At 37.2% G+C, this 27,821-nt stretch overlaps 2 protein-coding genes across 4 annotated transcripts; one reads left to right on the top strand and one right to left on the bottom strand.

Moving 5' to 3' along the window:
• Positions 1 to 3,298: 3,298 nt before the first annotated feature.
• On the top strand, positions 3,299 to 27,821 carry LOC133524270 (uncharacterized). 2 transcript variants are annotated; one of them, XM_061860181.1, is made up of 6 exons: positions 3,299 to 3,612; positions 12,499 to 12,663; positions 13,828 to 13,917; positions 19,492 to 19,560; positions 21,047 to 21,160; positions 22,541 to 27,821. In XM_061860181.1, exons 1-6 carry the CDS (start codon positions 3,517 to 3,519, stop codon positions 24,263 to 24,265), a joined length of 2,259 nt encoding a protein of 752 aa, XP_061716165.1. In that variant the 5' UTR covers positions 3,299 to 3,516; the 3' UTR covers positions 24,266 to 27,821. The 2 variants fall into 2 exon arrangements, with proteins under 2 accessions (XP_061716165.1, XP_061716173.1); XM_061860189.1 differs by lacking the exon at positions 19,492 to 19,560.
• LOC133524308 (uncharacterized) lies at positions 5,754 to 9,772 on the bottom strand. 2 transcript variants are annotated; one of them, XM_061860255.1, is made up of 2 exons: positions 8,673 to 9,772; positions 5,754 to 6,866 (listed from the first exon to the last, which is right to left on the bottom strand). In XM_061860255.1, exon 1 carries the CDS (start codon positions 9,626 to 9,628, stop codon positions 8,681 to 8,683), a length of 948 nt encoding a protein of 315 aa, XP_061716239.1. In that variant the 5' UTR covers positions 9,629 to 9,772; the 3' UTR covers positions 5,754 to 6,866; positions 8,673 to 8,680. The 2 variants fall into 2 exon arrangements, with proteins under 2 accessions (XP_061716239.1, XP_061716231.1); XM_061860247.1 differs by having other exon boundaries at positions 8,673 to 9,771.

Below are 27,821 nucleotides of genomic sequence, written 5' to 3'. Positions count from 1 at the left end.
GTCCTGCTGGCGCCCAGCTTTCTCCTTTATAACATCCCAGTTTTCAAGGAATTTGTTCAAGTTTTCTTTTGATAGAATAGCCTTTAAATCACGTTGAGCATCAAAAGGAGTCCTCATCTCTCGAGCGAACTTCATGTGAGCTGGACTGCACCCAGTGGTGGCACAAAGAGCACTATTCATCGAGAACCTGATCGCTGGCAGGAACTTGGGCCACGCACGAGTGTCTATTATAAGGTGTGTATTCATATCACAAAACAAAGGTGACTGCCGTCGGTGCTGGACAGCGTCGCTTTTCTTCTGGTCCTGCTGGCGTTCAGCTTTCTCCTTTATAACATCCCAATTTTCAAGGAATTTGTTCAAGTAAAGTTTTCTTTTGATAGAAATAGCCTTTAAATCACGTTGAGCATCAAAAGGAGTCCTCATCGTCCTTCTCCACTAACATGGAGAGTTGATTCTTGAGGTCTATTCTTGCGTTCTGCAGGGTTGGCTCAGGATGATAGTGGTATTAAATTCTGCTTGATTCCTAGCAAGAACATGGTCTGCTGCATCACAGCTGAGACAAACTGAACTCCGTTGTCCGAAATTACTCTTCTTTGGAATCCATTCCGTAGGTAGTACTGCACAATACGGGCTGGAGCGCAAACTTCTGCTGTGGCATCCTTGAGGGCTGTCAGCTCCAAAAAGCGTGTAGCCGTGTTCTCGATGAGCAGCACCCATTTCTCTCCACCATCTCTTTCAGGTAGAGGGCCAAAGAGGTCTATAGATAGCACTCCTCTTTGAATTAGCACTGGGGTCTGTAGTAGCCCCATAGGCTTCTGGTTACTTATCTTGTAGCGCTAGTTTCGGTCCAGCTCTAGTTTTCGTCCACTTGAAGAAGTAGCAAATAATATATTTTATGTTTAATTCGCTACTTGCGAAATATAATTTTATGTAGATCTATTGTGTAGACCAGGAGTCACCAAATGGCGGAGGCGGTCCTGATCGGGACCGCCGACCTATTTATTTTTTACTTATTTAATAAACTCAAGTAGAAACGGACCGCTGTGTTCATTTTATTTTAAAAACTGGACCCATGAAGAAACTAATTAGTGACCCCTGTAGACATGGATTGCATAAAGCATGAACGTAGACAGGTATGGGCAGGTTGTCAACTTGCCCCCCTCCCTAGTTCAAGGTAGGTTTATATTCAAATTCGTCAAGTGGACGTGAGTGTATTTGGCCACTTTGGCTGTCACATAATGGCAGTTTTTAAATCACCATATGATATAAAGATAAGATGTATCAAATAAAATGATGATGATGATCATAATATCCAGTGATGAATAAAATTATTCAGGTAGGAATTATAAGTTTGTTCTATCATTCCTATGTAATTATATTTCTGTGAGTTGCAATTGTCACAAGAAAGAATAAGGAAAATAAAAACCAGAAATTTACGTTTTTGATGACTCCTAATATTTGAACGCCGTTTTACAAAAAGTTGTGAAATAAATCAATCTAATATTCTAAACCTACACGGGACCTTCATAGGATAGATTAGAATGTTTGTTGCTGTTGTACATTTATCAATGAATAAGCAATTTTGAAACTTGATCAATTAAAGTATTTTTAAGGCTATCGTTTATAAGGTCATGAGGCTGTGTGCAAGGATAATTAAATCAATGAAATAATGGCGTTGTTTTTTTAACACTTTATCCCCTGTAGCGTCCCGTGTTTAGATATTGTTGGACTGAAAAATAAAGCACATCGATTGGAAAAGGATCGCCAAACATTTAATCAAAGAGAATTTGAAATATAGGTGGATTGTCAAAGAAAACTTTGACTTTGATCCTTATTCTTTCACTAATATGTGATAAATGTGTTAAATATCAAAAAGTGGCGCAATCTTACCGAGCATAACCCAAACGATGCCGCCATACGTTTGGCATTTGATCTATTAGATGGTGAAGGAAGGATCAAAGTCAAATGGCGTTCTAAAAATTTTAATTATGTGTCGAAAGATGGCAGTAATTTTACTATGGTTACAAAGTTTTCTTTGATAATCCACCTCTATTTCAAATTCTCTTTGATATAATTGACCGTGCTTCAGGAAAGCCTTTCTTCGATTTGGCGCAAAATGTATATTTTAATTTAAGTGACTGATTTACGCCGCAAGATGGCAGTATCATTGTCACCCTTCAACACGCACGGGTCCTATTGTTTATTGCACACATTTTACGGTGGATACCAGTAGTTCAGGAGGCCTACCACGAAAACCGAAATTCGCCAATTGCGGGGATCTTTCTCATTTACTCTCTCTAAGACGTCATTTGAGTGACAGAGAAAAATGCACGCAATTGACGAACTTCGATTTTCGCGGTAGGCCACCAGGGATGAACATTAGAAATAGTCTGGCAAAAAAAATGCCAGTAAAAAAAGGCGCGAAATTACGATACGAGGATAACCCTTCGCGCCTACATTTTTTATATTTGCCGCTTTTGTTCTGCTGACGAAAATGGCTTGGCAGACTATATAAATAGTTTTCGACCGAAGATTCGATTACAATCGAATCTTAAATAAAGCCATTACGTTTCGACTAGAGATGGGCCGAATATGAAATTTGCCTAATACGAATATTTTGATCTTACCGAACACCGAATTTTCGGCCGAATAATCCGAATTTTGAAAACGCTTCAATTACATTAGCAGCTAAAGATAAATTATGTAAATTATTAGGAAAAACTAAAAAAAGGGGCCTGTGAATTAATTGTAATTAACTTTCCCTCTTTGATATCGTTTTAAATATTGATCCTAAAGAAAATTGTTTAAAATGTTTTTTGTAAAAAAAATATGTAAATTATACACGTTTCACAACGTTTTTTTTCTATTGGCAATCATTTATGAGTTCATGACATTCTTTGAGTGAGAGCAAAAACGAGATATGCGGTACGCCCGTCTATTAGTTCTCGGTACGCCCGTCTATTAGCCTTATTACCATTTATTACGGTGGCATTTCCACCAATCTGATTGCTATGATCTGGAAAGCCAACGTGTCTCCTGTACAAATCCTAAATAACACGTTCTTTTTCTACTGACAAAGTTGTTGCTCTACTGATAAACTTGCTAGAGTATAATGGCCGGAGACTGTCTCATTTGGTCTCATACTCCTAGTGAGTATTGTATTCTTTGGTTTCACAAGTCAAGATTCACTTGGATTCATGCTATTCGATTAATAATCGATAGATACCATAAATACGAACAAAATGTTTGATTTTGTCATCTGTTAAAGTTTACCTTATCTGTGATCCATGGTATTCTGTCAATTTCTTTTGTATCTGTGCTATGCTGCTATGTGTTCGCGCCATTCGCGCAATAAAATAGGATTTAATTTATTTGCAAATTCGCTCAAATAGTAAATAAGGTACTTCTTACACCCAGTACTCTGTTTTCTTAATGTGTGTTGTATTTTAGTAAGTATATTCGTCTCCGACATTTGGGTTGTTGCTCCTCAAGCAACACATTTTTGTTGGCCAAACCATGACCCGAAGGAAAAGAACGCAGCGCACATTTAAACTTCAGAAACAGCAGCAAACAGAAAATGGTCCGAGAACAGCAGAGGGCTCGCAAGCAGAGGTATTATGTAAATTTGTTAAAACTAATTTCTAAGAAATATAAATTCGTTACGGTTTTTAGCATTTCAAAATTGGAACTACCCTCACTATGTATTTTATATCGTTTAGCATTATAATAATTATTTATCGCCAGTGAAAATATTGTTCTGGCAGGTGTCCGGATGTCTTTGCAATAACCCAGTCTCATTGTCCACCTAAACTTCAATCCATAGACCGTTTTACTGTTCACTTTTTCTACAATAGTCCCAGTGCCTGCTGCGACCGGTTCATGGGTGTCTATTGTTGCGCCTGTGAACAGGTTCCAACAGGTATTCTACATGACGCAAGCCTATCAAAAGACGGGATTTATAGGCCCGTTAAATCCAAGGAGATCATTTATCATATTGATAATGTTACTGTCATGTTTTTAGGCAATTTTAGAAATATACATTGTATAATATTATGACACCATGTTTTTGGTTTCAGTCTAAGTTAAATTTTGTTACTGTATTGCATGTGGTGTTTGTTTATCCACTCGCTTAAAATACTAATGGACACAGATCAGCCGGCAGTAGCATGGTCGCATTTTCTATCACCTATCATCATGCCTATCATGTTCTAACAAGTAAGTAAGTGTGAAAGTGATGGGTATAGTGACATACTAAAAATGAAACCATGCTGCTATCGCAGGACATCATGGATTGCAGGACATAGCAAGTATATATTTGTCCGTAGTTATGCACAAAACAACCAACTCTATTTTTATATCACTGCATAAAGCGCCCACTTTTGGTGTAAGTCACTTTGACAAAAATAGGTAGTTGGTCGCTTTGTACAGAACTATGGTCATTTTTTTCTGTTGACCATTGTTGTACCTAATCCATTAGGATTGTTATGTAGATTACTACATAACACAACTCAACTTTGAGTTAATGTTTTAGGATAATAATAATATTATATGCATTCCACAGTGCCTTAGTGTCTCACTGTAATACTGTGTTGTCTGTTTGAATATATAAATAACTTTCCTTGGTAGAGAAAACCAAAAGAGATGCAGAACTATATTTGCTAATGCTCTGCCATTGTAAATATTGATTCTTATACTTTATTATTAAAACTTGTGGCTGTGTAAGCTGCAGTATGACAATTTTTCAAAATCTGAATTGGCAAAACAATCCATAGAGTTGGCCGTAGATAACACTTCATTGCATTTGTAATAACAAAGTGAGGTAATGTCATTATTAATTTTGAAGTTCTATGTAAATATGGCGTTTATAATGAAGAATAAAACAAAGTGATGTTAGGTTAGTTATTCAAGTTCAAACAAAATTAGCTTGTATGGATTCTATAAATATTGAAACTGCTCTCCAAATTTCTCAAAAAGCTGTTGAGAAATGTGACCAAATAGAAGAACAGACATGTAAAAGTATTTATGCTGAAGCTAAAATAGAACCATCATCATTTCCCTTGGTCAAAATATGTATAAAACCAAACCTCTCAAAACCTGGAAGCAGTTGTTTTGTTATTGACTTTCGAACTTTTTCAAAGATTTTGGAATATCTACAAAAAAAAATACCGGAGGAGGTTAAACCATAAGTTTTTTTTATCTTAATTTGTTAATTTTATTTCAATTTTCCAAATTTAATACTAGACCATCACTTGACTAAAAAAATAAGGCTTATTATTATTCGGGCAACTAAAATATTAACCAGGAACTTTGAATGGACTTATAATTAGTGATTAAACGAACTTACCTGTAAGTGAAGTTCGATCACAATTATATGACCGACTTCCTTCGAAGCAATTAGGTTTACTATTTGTAGCTGGTATCCCACGCTATAGCCTTACACGGATATTAAGAGGGTAATTTAAAACGAGGAAATGGCAACACTACCCTCACCACCAGCCGGCCTCGACGGTCGGCCGCCCTCATTCTGTTTTTTTTTTTTTTTTTTTTTTTGTTTAGGGTTGGGCATGTACATATACTAGAATGAGGAGGGTGATTACTAATTGCTTCGAAGGAAGTCGGTCATATAATTGTGATCGAACTTCACTTACAGGTAAGTTCGTTTAATCACTAATTATATTTCCCGACTTCCTTCTTCGCAATTAGGTTTACTATTTGTAGGATGTTGAGAGGATAACAACAACAAAAAAAAAATGTACATAAGAAAAGACTTATATTTCTTATTTCTCAAATATGAGGAATTTAAACATGAAATTTGGTATCATTAAACAAACAGATTATTCTAATGTATCATCATTATCATTGCCGGACAATATCAACCTTGCAAATTGATTAGGATCATCAATTATTTCTTTATTATAGAATTTTGCAAAAACTGACGACGAATCAGTCCAGCCGGCAGTTTTTCTAATTGTTTCTACATTAACACCAAGTTTCTTTGCCGCAGAAGTGGCCGCGTGCCGGGTACTATGGGCGCTGAATAATGCAGTATCTATACCACTGTTATGCAAAGTGTCTTTTATCCAATGGCTAAGTCTTTGAGACGAAATTCTTCCATGTGGTCTCTTATGACTGATGAACAAAAAGTTTTGGCTACGCTGACGCAATAACTTTGTCTTTTTTATATAACATACAAGAGTTCGTCCTGGACAAATCTCAGGCCTTTCGTTAAAGAAAGGGAGTTTGAGCACAGGTTGTAAAGCATTTGCTCTCGATGTTTTTATGATGTCGGGGATTTTTATGATAATTTCCGAATCCTCATAAGCTTGTATGTTATCTAGTTTAATTAAAGATAAAGTTTGGACACGGTGCGCGGTCACTAATGCTAACAAAGTGGCAGTTTTCATAGACAAATTTTGCAAATCAAGACTTTCGTTTGGCCATTTATCGGCTAAATAAGATAAAACAATATTTGGATTCCACGTCAAAGAATACTTTGGAGCAGTAGGTCTTAATCTAAATACACCTCGCATAAAACGTTTGATTCTTTCATCATTAACAACAGGGCCTAGAATAAGTCCTAAAGCTGATTTATATGAATTAATTGTACCATATTTTGCACCTTTTTCGAAGGTAAGAGTCAAAAAATCTATTATACTTATAACAGAGCAATCAAAATAATCATATTTTTTCAAATTACAATAATCTATCCACGCACGTATACAGCAATCATATTGTCTATAAGTATTCTCCGCTAAGGACGCAATCATAATTTCTACGGCATTAGGAGACATTTGTTGCTTTAGTAACGCTTGCCGGATAATTTGACGGCAACCAGGATAAGAGTCTCGTGTAGACTGTGGGCAGATCTGAAAGGAGATGTCAGAAGGTTTATGTTTGGTCCAAAATGTAATGCTTCGGAAATTGATAACTTTTGCAGTAACGGAAACCAGGGTTGGGTAGGCCAAAATGGTACAACGACAATACCTTCAGCTTTATCTGATATTATTTTTTGCAACATTTTTAAAATCATTGAAAATGGTGGGAAGGCGTAAAAGGACAAATTCGACCAGGAGACCGTGAAAGCGTCGACCACCCAGGCGTCAGGGTCATTTTTCCATGAAATGTAAATGTGACACTTCGCATTAGACCGACTGGCGAAAAGATCAACATCTGGTTTTCCAAAATGGTTAACAATATTTTCATACGCCGAACTACATAATTCCCATTCAGTATCTGTAAATTTTCTTCGCGACAAAAAATCTGCTTCATGGTTATGTCTTGTGTTTATGTAAGACGCATAAATCATTATTCTACGCCTTTCACACCATTTCCATATGTCCCTGGATATTTTGTTGAGATGTGGGTATTGTATACTACCCATTCTGTTAATACACGATATTGCAGTGACATTATCTATTCGCAACAAAATCTCGCAGTCTGACATATGTTCAGCAAAGACCTTCAATGCGAAAAAAAGCTGCCTTTAACTCAAGTACGTTTATATGTAAATTGATCTCTTCTGCTTTCCAAAAACCTGATGCTTCCTGGCCACTGCAAAAAGCACCCCAGCCAGTTCCCGAAGCATCTGAAAAAATTTCTTTTTTGAATTCATTGAGACGCAGTGGATTGTGACCATGTTGAATGTTTTGTAACCACCAAGATATATCTGAATTTAAATATTGAGGTAACGATATTTTTTGATCATAGTTAGGATTATCTAGCAAACAAAAATATTTGTAACGCTCAAAATTTTTTGTATGAAGCCATCCATATTGGATGGCAGGACAGGTAGAAGTGAGAAGTCCTATAAATTTTGCTAATTCTCTGAGTCTGCATTTTTTAAGGTGCGAGAAGTTTAATAAAGCTTTATTTATTTTTATAACTTTATCTTTAGGTAGTGTCATAATCATGTCCCTTGAATTGAACATAAAACCTAAGAACTTGCATTCTCTACGAGGCACAAGGCAACTTTTTTCGTAATTTATTAAGAAACCTAAATTTTGTAAGAGCGATATTGTATTTGTCACATTTTCATAACATTCATTATAAGTCCGTCCAATGCAAAAAATGTCGTCCAAATAAATTACTGAAACCATATTACGAGATCGTAGGTATTCAATGACAGGTTTTAGTAATTTTGTAAACACAAAAGGTGCAACTGAAAGCCCAAAAGGGACTACATTAAATTGATACAATGTACCGTTATATTTAAATCTTAGATATTTTTTATAATTAGGATGAACTGGTACCAAAAAATAAGCATCTTTCATATCTATATTTGCCATATAACAATTTTTTGTAATTAATTTAGCCGCCGTCCTATAATCTTCCATTTTAAAATGACTTGTAGTGACATATTTATTTAACCGTTTCAAGTTTAAAATAAATCGTTTGTCGCCGTTAGGTTTTGGAACCAAAAATATACTTGACAGAAATTCATCAGAACGATGTGAGCATTTTTCGATAGCATTTATTTTTATTAAGGAACTAATGGCTTTCATGAAATCCAAGTGTTCCTGGGACGATTTAGGGTACACTACTGGCTTGCAGTTGTCAACTGGTGTGGTAGTAAGAGGTATTTTATAACCTTCTAACCAAGATATGATTGTAGGATCATCGGTTACTTGGAGCCAGTTCGTAACGAAATGCTTGAGTCGTCCGCAGTATTTTACCTCGGGGTCTAGTGCCTCCTGGACCTCCTGGCTGGTGACCGCTCCGACTTTTCCCGCTGTTGAAAGCTCCCTCTGGTCGCCGGACGCCGCGTCGAAGGTCTCCGGTACTCCTGTTTGTTGGGGGCTCTTCGAGGCGTTGTTCTCCAGTTTAAACGGCTGCTATACTGGTTGCTATTGTAGTTTTTACGTTTAGTAAAATTATTAATATTAAACTTCTGAGATTTTTCATTTTTAGCTTGCTTTAAAAGAGATCCTGATTCTTTAATAGTTTTTGCCGATTTTAATTGCTCAGTTATGTTGCTACCGAACAAAAATTTGTCGCGAGTACTTCCGGTAATAATATCTTTAAGATCAGCGTTAATAGCCGCAGTAACGAACCCACGACGGGTTTTTGTTTCACAAAAATGACTATCGCAAAGAATGCGACAAGCGTCGCCCAATGGCTTAAGGATTTTTTGTGTCGAAGTTTCCTTATTTATTACAAATTCAACCGCTTGGGACAAGGCAGCTAAAGCAATACCTATTTGTTTTTGTTTTGTTGATAATGCGGCATCTCTTTTTATCATGAAGTCTGATAAAGCTACTTTAGCCTCCGGATTAAGAATAGGCGAGACCAGATATTCACAATTTTTTGGAATTAAATATTCCTTTAGCAATTTGTCCATTACTTCTTTCGGTAGGCCTTTGATAAGGATTTCCTGCCACCTGGAGGCTATATCCTTATGGATGGGTTTACCGAAATCAATTTCCGGTTCAGGCGCGTCACCCAGCAATAAAAGAACGTCTTCGTTAAGCGCAAGGTCGGCGACCTCTGACGTACAAGGAACCTCAGGCGCTGCCTCCGTCGCTGATGCCGGCGAGGGGTTCGGTCCTGCAGACATGGGGGGCGCGCGCGCGCGGTGTAACGCCACGCCACTCGGGCCGGCCACGGGCTCCGCCGTCGACACGCTGCTCATTCCTGTCGCGACTTCGTCCCGCGATCCCTTCGGCGGCGCCGCGTCGGTGCGCGCCGCTCCAGCCGAACGAGTACAGACTTGTTCTGCAACGATAGGCGAATGCTCTTTTAGATAAATCTTATATTGCTTAGCCCCAGTTGGACAAAGCGTGCTCATGATTGTATGAAGAAGACATCCCATACGGATGTCTCGCAACATAAAACAGCATTTCTTAACGAAGAAGTATAATCGTGAAAGTATCGACCCCATACAGGACGAACGTATCACATTTCTTCATATTTAGTGGCTAATTAAACCCCCATGCGTGTAGGTACGAAACGTTCTTATATTGTATGAAGAAGACACCCCGTGCAGATGTCTCGCATCATAAAAGAACATTTTTGAGTAAAAGTATCTACCCCATACGGGAAGAACGTAACACTCATAATCTATGTTTACGTAAAACACAGTTTACGTCGAATCACAAAGAAAAAAATATACATTGAGGGTAGATTAATCCATGTATATTAGGTACTAACCTTGTTCATCTTCGTCATCCGATGACGATGTGAAAATAACTCGACGACGATCTTTTTTACGCGAAAGTTGCTTTTCTAGTCTTCTGATTTTTTCTCGTATTTCTTGATCAGAATCCAAATCACTTTTCCTCTTCCTATGCGCCATCTTGAGAAATCTTTGAATATTCGATACGATGTGTTAAGGCTATGCACGGAAAAAACAGAATGAGGGCGGCCGACCGTCGAGGCCGGCTGGTGGTGAGGGTAGTGTTGCCATTTCCTCGTTTTAAATTACCCTCTTAATATCCGTGTAAGGCTATAGCGTGGGATACCAGCTACAAATAGTAAACCTAATTGCGAAGAAGGAAGTCGGGAAATATAATAAAATAATTTAGCCGTGTATGAATATTTTAGAACCTAAAAGTATATATTAGCTCCAAATATAAGAATCTTATTATAATAAATTCAAGCCACAAAAAAAAAATAGGGGACTTGAAATGATAGTTTGGCGCCTAAATAATAAATTGGCACCTATTACCTATTGTAAAGCGTATGATTTTTTAATATTTGTTGCCATATATGTAGTTTTTTACACCTTAGTAATCGTATTAAGCACATTGTTGCAGGTAGTATTTAAATTGCGAAAGCAGCTAAATTTAATGAATATTGGTTGATTTTTTTGTAATAACACTTCGTTTGTTTATGAAAACGGGTAACAACGCAAACCATTATTTTCGTGTAAACCACGGGTAGTTTCATGGCACAGCTATCGGCGAATAGCAACCGCCGTGCATAGTTCATAATCGTTTCTAGCCAAGTCGACCACCGCGTTTGTTATGAATGTTTGAACGGCCTATTTAATTTATTTAATCGGAAATTATGGTCCCATAGTGAGGTCAATAAGACTTGTTGATTATGAGACAGTTAACTGGACCAAATAACGGATGTGTTTGTGAAGTTGGGGTTCCAAATTACCATAGCGTACCGTAGCTGTTTACATTTTTGACATACGAAAAATATTATTAAGGCTTTTTGTAGAAATAACAATAAATGATTAGTGCTGATTTTTTTATTCCTACCTACAAAAAATAAAAAAAAACATTAAGTGTCCTTGTAAGCTTGGAAAGACGGAATCTCGCGCATGAGATAGATTATCCCTCCCTCTTTAATTAATACAGTAAGAAAAAGACGAAATCAGTCGTGTTCATAAATATTCATACATATTTATAAACTCGACTGTGCCTAGTCTATCTCACGCGCTTGAAACTATCGCGGCGCACTAGTAGCCTAACAAACTTATAAAATTATAAAAGTGATGTTTGTATGTACACACGAACGTTCCGTCATTATTCCACAAACATTCTCTTAACCACGACATAATCCTTAAGTTTTCTACCAATAGGTTCCATGTTTTAAGACCACAATAACTTTTTAAGGATCCTTTTTTATATTAAAATGACAGCTCTGGTAATGATGGTCGATACACAAATTTTAAGTGTGCATTTACCTTTATTTGCTATCTAAATATTTTTAAAAGAACTTCATTTTTAAATTAATAGATAGGCGTTTTCTATTTAAAATGTCCTTCACAAATAGTCTCCAATTTAATTATTCAGTCGCCAAATAAATAATTGGTACTTGCCATAAAATAAACAAAAGCCGTTACAATTAAAATACTGCTCATATTGAAATATTTTAAGTTTCCGTTTTAGTTGCCAAACTATTAATTTTAGTACCTATTTCTATTTTTTTACTTACCGAAATCCGATGAATTAGTTGACGTGTTAAAGACGTGCCAAAAAATAACTGGTCAAACAAATTTATCAGTAGAATAAGGCGCGAAATTCAAAATTTCTATGTGACAATAACCCTTTGCGCCTATTTTTTTTTGCCGCTTTTTTCTACTGTCGGATGGCTTGTCAGGCTTTGTATTGAAACTCCATAAAAATCTACCATGACTAGTAACAGACTCTAATACTATGAAAGAGATATAGGCAAAAACATTGCTAAAGCACAATCTTAATTATTCTCACTTCACAGTGTTCAGCTAGATAAGGTTTGCAGACACATGATTGGCTACGAAGTTTGATTCATCCTGTCCATTTATAATTGTCATGATTTCATGATGATTAATTGTTAAGTAGGTACTTTGTTATATTACTGATGTGTCATCATCATCAGAAAGTTTCTATAGTTGCGAAATTTCCACATTGTAAAATTTTAACTTCCTATGAAATTTTCCTGAAATTTGCAACTCGACTGACTAAACTTATATGTGTGTGTATAAGAGTCAATCCAAAATACTCCAAATTTTCTGTTGAATTAAATAGGTGCCGTTAATGTATATTCAAATTTTTCTATCTACGCTTGCAGGAACTTCAAGAGTCTTCAGTCATTCAACCACAAGAGTGCCCCCTTATCCATGCTAAAACACCAGAGGTGACATCAGCGCCGACTACCCCAACTGAAACATTGCAAGTGCCAACAACTGAAGTGCGGGAGACAGAGAAGGACACTCTTTCCACATTCGTATGCCTGGTAAGATTCATCCCCTTATGAACGAAACTTTGCAACGGCTTACAAACCTCTCTTAAATTTTACACAGATTCTTAAACAAATATGTTACAATGATGGATAGAGGCATACAACTATTAACGACAGTATGTAGTTAGGCTTGTTATGGTATAGATACATGACAGTGTGCTCAACTCGTATTTAAAAAGACAGGTCAAGTTACATGACTCACGGTTCGTGTTCGCTTTAGAGCTGTCGACGGAAGCCGCCATCTTGAGTTTGAAACACACTGTCACACGGACAGGCAAACACCTGTCTATGCATGTTTTATGAATGTGTCGAAAGCTTTCGACACGATTTCCTACGACATTCTCTGGCGTAAGATGGATGATATCCTTCAAACCTTCAAGAAAACAGCGTAGTCCCATCTTAAAGGCCGGCAACGCACTTACAACTCCTCTGGTGTTGCAGGTGTCCATGGGCGGCGGTAATCGCTTACCATCAGGTGATCCGTCTGCTCGTTTTGCCTCCTCTACCATAAAAAAAATATATGTATAGGGCTTCCACCAGAGTTGATCCGGTATCGGGTGATCTGGTATCTGAACCAGAATACGGTTAGGCGGGCGGGTGAGTTGTCAGATGCGGGAGACAAGTGCGGGGTAAGGCAGGGGGGGGTTAAGCTCGCCTCTGCTCTTCAGCATGTATCGATGATTTGTGGATGCTATTGCGAATGCTTTGTGGATGGTGTCTGCGTCAAACATAGTTACGCAGACGACATGGTCCTATTGGCCCCCTCGGTCACTGCATTAGCCCGGGGCCTGCTAATTGCTGTTTGTGAGACATATGCGCCCTCGCACAGTCTCTCATATAATGTTAAAAATCACAAAGTCTTTAAAGCTGGCTCTCATTGTCCACTTACGCTGGTGAATAAATTTAAATATTTAGACATTTGCTGACAGACGATCTTAGGGATGATGTAGAGCAGTGTCAGTCCGTGCGAACATGCTGGCCCACAATGCATTTAAATTCCAGCTTCTCCTATATAAAGTCGATTTAGTTTATAAGTTAAATCGGCAGTCGCTCACTAGAGAAAAAACAGCACCAATTGATGGAATAGAAACCACAATGGACCCTTATTTTATGTTCCTTTAACCCTATTAGTAACATTTTTTAACTTGTTTTTTTCAGAACACTACAACTATTGAGTTCCAGGAAAATGCTGCAATAACCAATCCACAACAAAATTCCATGGACCAGGATGACGACAGTTCAGAACTGGTAAGTGTTCAATAATTTGAGTTTTTACACTACTACAGGCACAGAATAAATAATAGTACTACCGTACAGAAAAGAAACTTCTTACAAAACCGAAGTTTGACAGCGATTCAAGGACGAATCATGTTGTCCCTTTCTAACGTATGGCATCCCTTTTGGCTATTTATGGTTGTCAAAATTCAAGTAATTACTTATCTGTGGTTGTGCACGCAAAGGGATGTCAAGTTTTGCCCGTTATGTCCACGAATAAGCGCGCGCGTATTAGTCAGCCAACGTTTAAGGCACATCCGGATAGAAGGGTTTTGCCAACCCTAATAAATGCTTGTAGCATTGCTACGCCGAACGGAGCCGAGAAAGCCCGAACGCTGCAGTTTCCTCCCAGTGGTATAGGGCATGGTTTCACATCGTCAAATATTGCATTGCAGCTCAAGAGGTTTGATCTATAGTATTTTATTATAACCAATCAAAACTTTTACTGACCACTCATTTTTTTTATAATAGCGGGAAATTGTAAATTTTAAAAAACTGGGGGTGTATATACATGGTGCCCGTGAGCATTGCGAGAGATTTTAACGGCGCATTCCTGATGGCAACAGAAGCAAAAATGTTACTTGGCTTTTTGTGAAATTCTACAAAACAAAAATATTGTTTTTTTTTTCCCCTGTTTTTTAATACATAAAACGTTACATAAAACGTAATTTTTATTGATAAACACATAACCTAAAATTAACTAAAAAGTTTATTTATTTATTTGGGGGTAGCCTCTCGATGTCAATTTTTCGATGTCAATCAATAGGTATGTCCAGACTAGACCTCAAAGTGGCAATACCGCAGTCAAAAATGTGTTTTGTACCGACTTATGGCAAAAGAATGATTTCGAAAAACATTTAATTATCTCTGAAACTAGGCCTAATCCAGAAAATTTTATATGACATTTTAGTTTCTAAATATTACCAGGAATGCTTAGTTAAAATGTCTCGCAATGCTCACGGGCACCTTGTATATGAAGAATGGACAATCTTTTAGTTCTGACGCTTTTTAATGTTTTATATATATATATAAGTAGGTCTAGGGGTAGGAATATGAATATGAATGATTTAGTTTGCGTTGATATTCTCAGTTAATATTGGTACAAGGTATTGTAATTAATGTTTCACTTTATGTGTATATTTTTGGCATCTAAAAACATTTTTACTCAGTTAATGGTATTTTATAATTGTTGATGTGCTTTTTTTTGCTTGTGTGTAAAAATAAAGATAAAAATGTTTATTGCCACAACTACCAAGGACAAAAAAAATTCACGTAAGAAAACAATAAAATACACTTAATTGCACAAAAAACATCATACAAAACCTTCCCAAAAAATTGAACTTAGTACAACTATTATTAGGTATAGGTAATGGGTACCAGACTTAGCTTTTTGCTAGATATAGGTAGATATATACCCAGCGCTGATTTACAGACGCTGATTTTTAGGGTTCCATAGCCAAATGGCAAAAAACGGAACCCTTATGCATTCGTCATGTCTGTCTGTCTGTAGCAATACATACATTTTGGGGGTTCCCTATACTTAGAACTGAAACTCAATATTTTTTTTTCATTAAACCCATACGTGTATGGTCTTCAAAATGATATTGAGGTTTCTATTATCATTTTTTTCTAAACTGAATAGTTTGCGCGAGAGACACTTCCAAAGTAGTAAAATGTATCCCCCCCCCCCCTGTAACTTCAAAAATAAGAGAATGATAAAACTAAAAAAATATATGATGTACATTACCATGCAAACTTCCACCGTAAATTTGTTTGAACGAGATCTAGTATTTTTTTTAATACGTCATAAATGGTACGGAACCCTTCATGGGCGAGTCCGACTCGCACTTGGCCGCTTTTTTAAATCCATGTTGACCATAAAATTGCCCTTGTGGCCTATTTGCTGATTAAAAGTTGACCCTTCGGCTTTGGGCTTAATTAACACTTGTTCATAAATTCTTGTTTACCGCCTTTAATACACAGTACCTGGGCGACCGAGCTTTGCTCGGTTATAACTATTTATTGTAATATGGTGGTGTATAGGTGATAATCTTAACAAAATTTTTTTTTCTAAATTAAACTTGTCTAAAACAATAAAAATTAAAAAATTATATATAAACTTGTACATATAAAAAAAAACAAAAGTTAGTCACCGGGCGAGATTCGAACCCGTAACACTCGTTTAGCAGTCCGCGTCTTAACCCGCTGGACCAGACGGACAGTGGCCGGCAACACGAAATTAGCGACCATATTCTGCGTCGAAAGAAAAACGCATGAAAACTCGAAAACACGCGTTTTCCCAAACATAAGACTAATCTAGATCGATTGTTTACCCCCAAAAACCCCCATATACCAAATTTCAGCAAAATCGTTAGAGCCGTATCCGAGATCCCGGAAATAATATATATACCAGAATTGCTCGTTTAAAGGTATAAGATACACAATGTACTATACACTTAATAAGTGCTATACATATGACCTTGTGCCTGTCACGAGCGAGATAGGCTACCTATCCCTTTCTAACTGATACATAATATATCACCTCCATGTTTTCATAGTTGGACTTTTTTATATTTGTAAGTGATTTTCACCTCGCCTCTTTATGTAGTCTAGTAGTAGTCCTTTGTGTGAGCGATGAGAAAAATTGGTCTCATGTAATGGTTTTGTCACAGAGGTTTCTTTAAATATATAGGTATTTTTTTTAGTAATATACTGAGTCTGCTATTATAATTCACAGTTCATTGCAGTATTGATCATATATTGGTATAAAATGTCTAGTAAAATAAACCATTCTATATCGTTTACTCCATACATGTTCATACAAAAAAACACAATGGTGATATATTATTGGCTGGTACTGTATATCTCGCGCACGAGATACTGTCGCGGTACACTCATTTTAAGCCTACAGAAGTTTTGTTCTTTTTGTTAAACAAACAGACAAAACTTTATTGGTATGGGGAAATTGTGTGAAGATCATTTTGACAATCTAGCCCGCTTAGGTTTAGGTTTAGGCTTTGAGATTATTTGTCCTTAAGTTAAGTTCACTCTGAGAAGTAAGACTACCAGTGTCCACACAACCGGATCTTGTTTGATTTCCTACTAATTATTTGAACCTCGCTTGCCTGTACTTGACTAGGACATGAATACCGGAATATCGGACAGATTGTTACAATATTTTAACCCATTCAGGGCCAGCGACTCAGCTTATGGGTCATGGTCATAGTTCCGCAAGGCCAGTGACTCGTATGGGATTTATGAATAAATTCTGATTTAAACATAAAGGAACCGTAATTTGACGTAATAACGTACGTAAATCCACTAAGTTAACAACCATTTCTATAAGGTATATTACGATAAAAAAAATAAACGCGTTTTTTAAAATGAAAATAGAGCCTAGACTAGAATATTAAATTTTGGTTTACTATCAGTGCAATATAGTAAATATACTGAAATTCTAGATACATACACATTGCAAGCAAACAGATAAATCCATACGTCCAAAAGAGAGGTATGGGCATTGTGTATGTCATCTTTCTTTGTGTGGTAGAGCACAGCCAGTGGATGTCATTTCGGATCTAGAGCAGAGCCCAACTGGGGAAGTACCTCCACCTTACGGAAAACCGCAGCCAAATAACACTAGACCCTACTCATAGTGTTGTGTTCCTGCCGGTGTGTAAGGTTGCCAGAGCTCAACGAGGGGGGGCCGGGTTTAGGGTCGGCAACGCGCATGTAACTCCTCTGGAGTTGCAAACGTACATTGGCTACGGAGACTGCTTACCATCAGGCGGGCCGTATGCTTGTTTGCCACCGATGTAGTATATTAAAAAAAAGATATCAAAAATATGTGTATATTTCAGAAGGTATTGACATGGCTCAGGGTATGGGTCACCGTGGCCTGGCGCTACTTGAAAAACTACAAATGTTTCCATAGCAGGGTAAAATAAACCTTACTGGCTGGTTTTAAAGCTTATTTCATGTTGAAGCTGTGTGATATTGTACCATTTTACAACCGATTACTGTTTGGATGATGGCACGCAACATTTACCAAACCGTAGTACAATAATATTTTGTTTTGTGTGAGGGGTAAGGCAACGAGGATTTTCTTCCACTGTACTTTTATGTCATAATATTTGGTGATCGTTGCATTGTATCATAAGCAATTACCTACTAAACAAAGATGTTAATATTAATTCATTATTTTTCGTTTCAATATAAATAAATAAATATTATGAGACATTATTACACAAATTGACTAAGTCCCACAGTAAGCTCAATAAGGCTTGTATTGAGGGTACTTAGACAACGATATATATAATATATAAATAATTATAAATACTTAAATACATAGAAAACACCCATGACTCGGAAACAAATATCCATCCTCGTCACACGAATAAATGCCCTTACCAGAATTTGAACCCGGGACCATCAGCTTCGTAGGCAGGGTCACTACCCACTAGGCCAAACCGGTCGTCAAAAAAACAAGGCAAGGAAGTTGAAACAGTTACAACTAACTAATATTGTATTATCATGATAGTGTGTGACAAATATTTACAAGTTTTATAAAAATATTTTGATTTGTGTGAGGAGTAAGGCAAGGAAAATGGGTCAATTTGAATTTCCGAGATTGGACCCATATAACAACAACAAACACAGCAAGTTAAATTTGTAAAAAGTAAAAATGTTCATACCTACAAACTGCAATAATTATTTTTGATAGGCTTAGAAGAAAGGTGGTTAGTAAAAATGTTGAATAATTTAGCTCAACTGGCCGGCTTCATGAGCGGCGATTTATTTACCGTTCGCGCCAGGCCCGAGACCCGTGAGCTGAGTCATACGTTTTAGCTAAAAACGGTTTGTATGGTGGCCCGGCGTATTATGTACGCTCGACGGGCCTTGGCCATGAATGGGTTAATAAAGTAATAACGGAATCAATATCGAATTGTAGCAATACCGGTATTACATATTTTAAATTACAATTTATTAAATATTCATGATGCTACGATGAAAACAGCGATTGTTGCAAAGTGCTTATTTTTGTAATGTACATGCGACCAGCTGACGTTCTGACGACCTCCGCGATAAAACCGGCTGACGATCTTTAAATTAACAATAGCATTTGAACTATCATCTGACAAAATAGCAAACGGGAGGCGAAGACAAAATTTTTTTTCGTGTTCTGGTGGCTACCATTCCTCAACCCACCAACGGAGCGGCAGCTGATGTCCACGAGAGTTCATCATACATAGCCGTTAACCACACGAGTTTTCGCCCGGGAGGCAATTAGTCATGGAAATCTGTTCCTTGCTCGCGGTCTATAATATTCCATATTCACTCTGTATGCATTATTTATTTGCATTTATAAGAGTGGTCTGATCAAATATGACCCATTATTGGCGCAGCGGCCATTATCAATACCGGTATTCATTCCGGTAATAAATTTGTAAAACTATATGAAGCAGGTAGTTTTAGTCGTTTTTTTAGTTATTATATTTTGATTATTATTTACATATTATTCGTTTTTTTTTCATGCTTATCCTTCAGAAGTCACCAATACTTGGATGCAGGCAAAGAAAATCCATCAGCCGCGTGAAACTTAAGAGCAGAAATAATGTTAGTAATAATTCATGAAACATCAAAGATTAACTTAATGCTTATTAATTTCTGAATGATTATTCATAGTGTTATAATTAAACTTTCTTTCTGGACGTGTAAAATGGCTTCACAAATAAATGAGTATGAATGAGTATCACTAAAGGTTAACATTAAAGCTTAGCCGCTTTCTATTGTAACACATATAAAGTCTAAATTGCATATATATTAAATTTATATTTTATTCCATTGCATATTTCACTAGCTGTTGCCGTGACGTCTTCGTCCGCGTGGATATATTTACTGAAACATGAAAATTTGTTTCGGGAAATAAATCCACCCCTTTTGAATTGTATTAGGGAATGAATTTTTAAAAAAGCTGAAATCATTTTACTAGTATTTTATGAAAATACTAGTAAAATAATATTACGTAGTTTCAAGTTCCTAACTCAAAATAAAACTTTTACACATACAAATAATCTTCCCCTTTTTAACCCCTTAAGGGATGAATTACCAAAAATGCTGAAATTACTTTAATACCTTTTGACGAAGTTTCAAGTTCCTGGCTTAAAATAAAAGTTGAACCCCATACAAACTTTCATCCCATTTTTAACCCCCTTATTGGTTGAATTTCTCGAAATCGCTTCTTACCTCTTACACACATTAAAAATGTAACCTGTGCCCCTAGCGTAAATTTATTCGATAGCGAAACCTGACGTACGCGTTTGTGTTGTCTCATTTTGTATGGGATTTTGAGTTTCCAAAACGTCCCGCTTGGCGCGCTGTTTCTAAATCCCATACAAAATTAGACTTAACGCAAACGAGTACGTCACGTCACGCTGTCGAAAAAATTTGCACTAGGGGTTCTGATGTGCAAATCAACTTTCTAGCATTTGTAGTTTCTGCGGTTATAAATTGTATGGAGCTGACATCTATCAGCGTATCCATCCTTTTTGAAAAATACTATATATGTAATTGTAGGGTGACCATGAATGTCTTAAATAAATTGAACCTTTTTTTACAGTAAAAAAAAAATTAACGTTAATCTCGCAGCTACTGGTATGAAACAGTTGCTTATAACTTACTGAATGCGCCCTGTATAGATTACGACTGACGCCTTGCCCACCATATTCATAGGATTTTGAAAACCTCTCTTAAATTTGGTATTGTTAACGCAATGTCTTAATGACAGATAGGAATGGAATTACGACCACTGGACAACGGCATTTTAGAATTGACACACGTCTATGCATGATACCACTATAATAGTCACAGTACACGTACCTTCCAAGTGGTCACTGAAGTTATAATGCCATCCCTTTCAATAGCGCCAAGTCTTAAACATGAAAGATATAGTAATATGACTAGTCAATACTGGCGGTTAGTATTCAGTGTCCACATCTAATTTGCTTTCACAATGGGTCCTTATTATTGTATGGTTAGTAGGTTAATGCTGTGATATTCACTGGAAAACGAATATTATTGACATTGCACCTAAAATGTTTAGGACGGGTCAATATCGAGCACCCAAGGCGAAGCTGCCAGCGAAGCGCAACTCGGCAGCAGTTCGGTTGACGACGCCCACAGTACGCCGCGGGACTCGCCGTTAAATCTGGCATGGGTAAGATATGATACAATTTTAACCTTTCATATGCTAGCTTTATAGTCGGGGCTGACTATAAAGTCAGGGGCCGGGTTCGCCAGTTTAAAAAAAATATCTACGTTGTCCGAGGGCTCCAGTGGGAGGGGAGGGAGAGGGGGAGACAATTCCTGTAACTCCGGGGTATGGGTATGTACGTTTACGGAAACGAAATGGCATAGTTCATTAAAAAAATATATATAAGTATATATGTTTTGTTTTTAATTTTTTTTTTGCCGACCGGTTTGGCCTGGTGGGTAATGACCATGCCTATGAAGCTGATGGTCCCGGGTTCAAATCCTGGTAAGGGCATTTATTTGTGTGATGAGCTAGGATATTTGTTCTTGAGTCATGGGTGTTTTCTATATATTTAAGTATTTATAAATATTTATATATATTATATATATATATATATATATATATATATATAGTTGTCTATGTACCCTCAACACAAGCCTTATTGAGCTTACTGTGGGACTTAGTCAATTTGTGTAATTTATTCTTTTTGTTTTTGTAAAAAGTAATTAAATGTTGCATATAGCGTTGTTGTAACACGGGCGTTAGGGGGCGTCCATTAATCGCGTCATACGTTTTTGGCTTGTTTTAGACCCCCCCCTCCCCCATGGTGATCTTTGGTGATATTTTCAGGACCCCCCCCCCCCCCCCATCCAATATGACGTGTATTTTTTTCGATAACTAAAGAACAGTTTTCTAACAAATGAACCTAAGTACACGTGAAGGATAATAAGGGCGGAAAACTATTATTTTTATTTTATTGACTATAATACAGTATAGCACAGATGAAAAAAAAAAAAACACGTGATACGTGTCCATACCCCCCCGTCCCCTGTGGTGATCATTGGTGATTTTTTGCTGACCCCCTCCCCCCCCCCTATACAATATGACGCGATTAATGGACGCCCCCTTACCTTGATTTCAACAAAAAAATTGAATACTGTGACATATCAATGTCATTTCGAACATCGATCGTCCGAGATAGTACTTACGTTTAGTAGTAAATGTGTACACTAAATCAATATGTAAACAGGCCCAAAGGCAAGTGTATACGCTCGTAAGGGCCTTATGAGATAAAAATAAATTATTGATTATCTCCGAAATGGAGTTAATTAGAATACCGGTGTCTTTGAGAAAGTTACTTAATTTAAGCTCTGAAATGCACCCTTGAAAGTACCGGAAATAAAAAAAACACGATGTATTAGTAAGTATACTTAGATCTTTTTCGAAAGTCACCACCTTAAGTACTTTTGCTGCTGACAGTTAAATATTACGGCGAACAATTGGCGAAGAAGGGATCGAATATTGTCTCATCTTAAAGCTTTATTAAAAAAACATCTCTTTCAGGACTCGCCCATAAAAGACAACTGTCAAGAGCAAGCGACCCCTCCCAACTTCCGGCCGATTACGCCCGACAACCTGCCCCTTCCTGTGGACGAGATGCTCTCTCCCGCCACGCAAAAGCAAATCAGGACCACAATATGGGCCCTGTTCCCCAACGGGCCGCCGCCTCCGCCGCCCGTCCGCCCTATGAGGAGGCCCAAGAAAGGCGATCTGCCGTACATTGTCTACTGTTCTGAGAGGTCTCCAGTACCCTCGCCTAAGGGCCTGAATATCTTCAGAGGAGACAAATATGGTATCACCAGCAACACCAACTTAGACGAAGATGAACAGTGCTCCCCAGGGAAAATAGCTCGCCGATGCCCCTACAGCAGCACCAGCACCGCCAAATCTGCATTTAATCGGCAAACCAACGAGATCTCTGACCGACTACAATTATACGCAAAAATCGATAGACTAGTCGGCAGAACTCCCAAGGAACAACCCGGTGGATGTATGAAGCGCTCGTTCAGCCCCCTCCCCAGCACATCCACTGATAACGAGACAATCATGAAGAATGATAAGCACTTTAGTGAAAGTTTGTACTGTGATAATTATGATATTGATGAAGAAGAGGAGTTACCCGAGGTTATACTGGACTCAAATACTGTAAAAAAGGACAAAAATCGTAAAGATTTATCCTCGCCTTTAGTCAGTAAAGATATTAATAAAGAATTCAACAATTATTCTGATATCTCGATAGAGCTAAATGAAGATACGTATAACAATAATAATGAGATCGCTATAGCGGACGAGTTCCGTGAAATCGATTTCGATAAACTCCTGCCAAAGGAAAAATTATTTTACTACTCTGATGAGGATGAGGATGTGCCAACTTTTTTTCCACTAACCCCGCCTTCGAAACCTTCGAACGACCTTTGTGCAACGACTTCCACTAACGTTGTTTGTGTCCATGATACCTGCACCACCAATCTATCGAATCCCACCTACACGCAAGCTAATTCAGTCACCTGCCCTGTGCTTCGAACGAGTAATAAAAATGCAACCGCTACTGAGACGAAACATTCTGATCTAGTCATTGAAGTGCCAGACGTTTTAGAACCCATAAATATGTCACGACACGCCCCCGCTAGAGCCCCGTCGTGGAACGAGGATGTCCAGTTTGTTTCCGAAGAGAGGATAGAAAGACCAATAAACTCGACTGTGGACAACCATGACGTTCAGTTCGTCTCCCGCATTCCCGGCAGCCCCCCAACTAGCACTAGAGATATAATGTCAGCAGCAATGACCGAGCTGCAGCAGTACCTATCAAATCTCAACAACATTTATAGCAAGCGGAGAACGAAAAAGAAAAGCAAGAGGACAAAATCGAAAGCAAACTTGTGCGTTCCCTGTAATCTCGAAAATGCTTTAGCAATCAACGATGAGAACACTGCACCTATTAATAATGAGAACGCATCAAACGTTAATAATGAAAACGCAGCATCTTCAGTGAATAACATGCAGCAGTCAGACAGTTTGAATGGCTCATCGGACTCAGCACAGGGGAAGCAGATTGGTGAATGCCCAATTTGCCTGGACAACTTAAGGAAAGGTTCCATAGCTTCTACTAACTGTGGTCACGTCTTCTGCCTGGATTGCATTAAACAGTCGTTGAAGACCAGTAACAAGAGGTGTCCGACTTGCCGGAAACAACTCAGAGGCGTTGGTTACCACCAAGTCTTTCTGTAATTTTAATGTTTTAGCTTTGTCGTAAGCATTCCATGTGATTTAATATTACTAGTTTACATGTTGTACCTAATTATGAACATATCTGTACTGTACCTAAGACTGACTCAAGCTACTTCTTTTACATCCATTTATGCTGCTATCTAATTGGTAGAAGTTAGGATTTATTTCTGAGTTTTAACTCTATTCAGTACCTCTCGTCAGGGTTCTTGTCCAGTAGCATCAAGGCTTAGGATCATTTAAATTTCATACTTTTTTAAGAAATAAGTATTTTCACAACTCAACACAATTTTTAAAAAACCTGTTATGTTGCCTTGGGTCATTGATGCAGTCAGCTGCAGAGAGAGGTGACCCTCCCTGCATAGACTGATTATTTATTGATGTTTTGATTTGATATGCAGGGGGCACCTCTGCAGCTGACTGTACCTACGTATTTGTACGTTCATAATTGTTGATTATTTGTGCACTCATATAATCAGGAGAAAAACGCTACGAATCACAGCATTTACTTAAAGTTGATGTTATATTGTCTCTTTCTGAATCTTTTGAACGCCAACGGTCGTTGAGTACTGTACCCCTAGTGTAACTAAATTCGATTTCCAAACGTGACGTACGCGTTTGCGTTTAGTCTCATTTTGTATTGGATTTCGAAAGAGCGCGCCAAGCGGGACGTTTTGGAAACTCAAAATCCTATACAAAATGAGACTTAACGCAAACGCGTTCGTCACGTTATGATGTCGATCAAAGTTACACTAGGGGTACAGATTAGTTAGTATTAAATAATATGAAGTGAGATTATTTCTACAATGTAGAGGAGTGAAGGATGTGAGGACTCGACAGTCTTAGATAATTAATGTATTCTGTAAACTTGCTCAACATTGCTTACCATGCCTAATATTGCCTTAACTTTTGCTTTGTCATAAACAAAAACGTCACTGACACGTTTAGGGCAAGCAAGCAAATGTGAACCTTGCTTGAAAATGTTAAGGTTGTATTGACAACGTCCGCCATAACACATAGTTGTCCTTGGCGCGGTGGGCACGACTAGTAGACGACTTTGTGTTCTTGATGTTTAAAAGGTTAATTAGGGGTAGTTGAAGCTACATTTTAACTTCTAACTTAATTACCTAGGTAAACATACTATATTGAAATAATTATACTTAGGTATCAAACTGAGCTTTACTTACTTAACTTATTAAAATTATAATTGACCACAAGTTTTATAATAATTTAATAGCCTTAAAAACAGTGATTTTCACGTCTTTCTTCCAATTGTAAAGTTAAAAAAAAAATTGGCAAGCACACTGTTGCCAATAATTCTTTGGTAGAGATTTTTTTTTCTAGGCGACGTTTGGCATGACAGGTAAGATTGAGGAAGTTTACGGAACTCGGGGTCTCTTATTAATGTGTCATTCAATATTCTCATAATCGATATGTGATTTCTATGAACGATGTAATTTTCCATGTAAATATGTTCACTAATACATGTGTTTCGTTTGTTTGTCGGGCTGTATATGGCTTTCCTATACATATAAAAAGGAAATATTTGTAGGTACGTGTAGTGTAAAACATTACAGTATTATTTGCAAATATTAACTTTTTGAACGCTAGACGGCGAAGGAATATGCGATGCCCCGGACGCCATGCGATTGCTATTATTTAAGCGAAATTGAACTTTACGGAGTCCCGCGTAGTTATTATTATTTATTTATATTTATTAATTTATAATTATTTTGGTTTCCTATGTAAAAAATTATTGATTTACAATAATTTCCATTATACTGAAACCAATCTGTGTTAAAAATAGGGAAAAGGTACATATTCATTTATAATTATTTTGATTTCCTATGTAAGAAATTACCGATTTAGGCTTTTTAATTAGCATTAGACATCCGACTGATGGCAAAAAGCGACTGAAGATTTACCCACACTAAAAAAACTTGCTTATCGTCGCCAGTCGGATAGCTGCCTCCTATATTATTTTAGGTGTTAATGTAGACAATTCTATTTTTTGGAATTTGTTTTGAATTTTTTATTTGTTTGTTGTTTGAAGATTAAGCTCAAAGACACACGGATACGATTGGACACGCGATTAATGACAAATTGTGACGTTACACTGGTAAAGGTACGTTATGTCGGTCGGCGCGTTGTACAGTCAGCATCAAAAGTAGCGGATCAAATAAGGTTTCATAAGTATCTACCCATTCTGTAACAGCTTAACAAAAAGTGATGTCTTTAATATAGAGCAACAAAGACTGTAAAAGATATACTTTCGAGCGTGAATTTTAGAAATTCATCTTTATTTGGAAAAGTTATCCGGAATATCAGATACTTTTGGCGCGTTGTTTCATCCGTTACTTTTTATGCTGACTGTACCACATTAGTATTGGAACTTCGATGGGTTAAACGCTGACCGCCATAAGGTACCTTTACCTTGGAACGTCACTAATAGTTCCACCACCAGTTAGTTAGTTAGTTAATATTCAATTACCACCACAATTATAAACGCTATTGTTTACTAAAAAACATTTTTTCTTAGGCTGCCTTTCCACTGAGGCGAAGATGGGTGATGAATTATTTTTGCTCCACTGGATTAGCTAAGAAAGATTAAATCCGCTATCTTTATGCTTGATCTTTGTATCAATCTTTATTTTCGTTGGTAGTTTTTTATATTTTTGTTGAATGATTCAAATGAAACCAAATATTTAATTATTGAGTAATATATTTATTTAACACATTGTTGTTTAATTATTAAGTAACTCAACAAACACAAACAAGGTATTGCTTAAAACTTCTAAACTAAATGTTATTAGGTTTCCGCAACTTCAACATGTATTTGTAATTACTTGACCACTATTCGTCCAATCTATTTCAATTTTTCGCTAAAAGCCTAGGCCCAGTGAAGTGGGTCATGAATGTAAAGTACGATTCCCACCGAACGGGCGGAGTCGGCCGCGTCGGAGGCGCATTTCAAATTTGTACGGCCGAAGCCGGTCGGCTCCTCGCGGACGGCTCCAGACGGACTCCTTCGCTTCTGCCATACATAATGCATAGGCACATTGAAAATGCGCTCCTACGCGGCCAGACTCCGCGATATCGGTGAGAAACGTTAATTAATAATAATCCACTATTGGTGTTCAGTTATCTACAATACAAAAAATATAATGTATTCTAAAGCAGATTTTCACTGGTACAGTCAGCGTTATACATGTTTATATGCTCCAAGATTATAGAAATAATTCATCGAAAAAAATACTATTTATTTTCGTAAAGAGCCAGTGCTCTTTACAGCGTTCACAGCATGTATATGACGCTGACTGTACTTGAGACGAATTAATACTCGATTTGGGCTGATCTTAGATTAATTTAAAACAATGTGATTATAATTAAAGTCTATAACCTGGCAAAATTTACATTTTAGAGCCCACCATTATTTATTATACTATGATTATAGATTATAGAAAAGCAAGAAACCTAAGATGTTTTAGTTATATTTTATTACAGAAAAAAAAAACATTACAGTGATTACATAAATATGTAATAAATGGGATTAAACATA

The sequence above is a fragment of the Cydia pomonella genome, chromosome 1 (genome assembly GCF_033807575.1).
Source record: "Cydia pomonella isolate Wapato2018A chromosome 1, ilCydPomo1, whole genome shotgun sequence".
Classification (NCBI taxonomy): Eukaryota; Metazoa; Arthropoda; class Insecta; order Lepidoptera; family Tortricidae; genus Cydia; species Cydia pomonella.
The sequence above is the reverse complement of the archived record's forward strand: the minus strand, read 5'-3'. Positions and strand labels throughout refer to the sequence as shown.

Coding starts and splice junctions, on each gene's coding strand:
- LOC133524270 (XM_061860181.1), top strand. CDS start 3,517: ATGACCCGAAGGAAAAGAACGCAGCGCACATTTAAACTTCAGAAACAG. Junction 3,613..12,498: donor CAGAGGGCTCGCAAGCAGAG/GTATTATGTAAA, acceptor CTACGCTTGCAG/GAACTTCAAGAGTCTTCAGT. Junction 12,664..13,827: donor TTTCCACATTCGTATGCCTG/GTAAGATTCATC, acceptor TGTTTTTTTCAG/AACACTACAACTATTGAGTT.
- LOC133524308 (XM_061860247.1), bottom strand. CDS start 6,791: ATGTCTCCTAATGCCGTAGAAATTATGATTGCGTCCTTAGCGGAGAAT.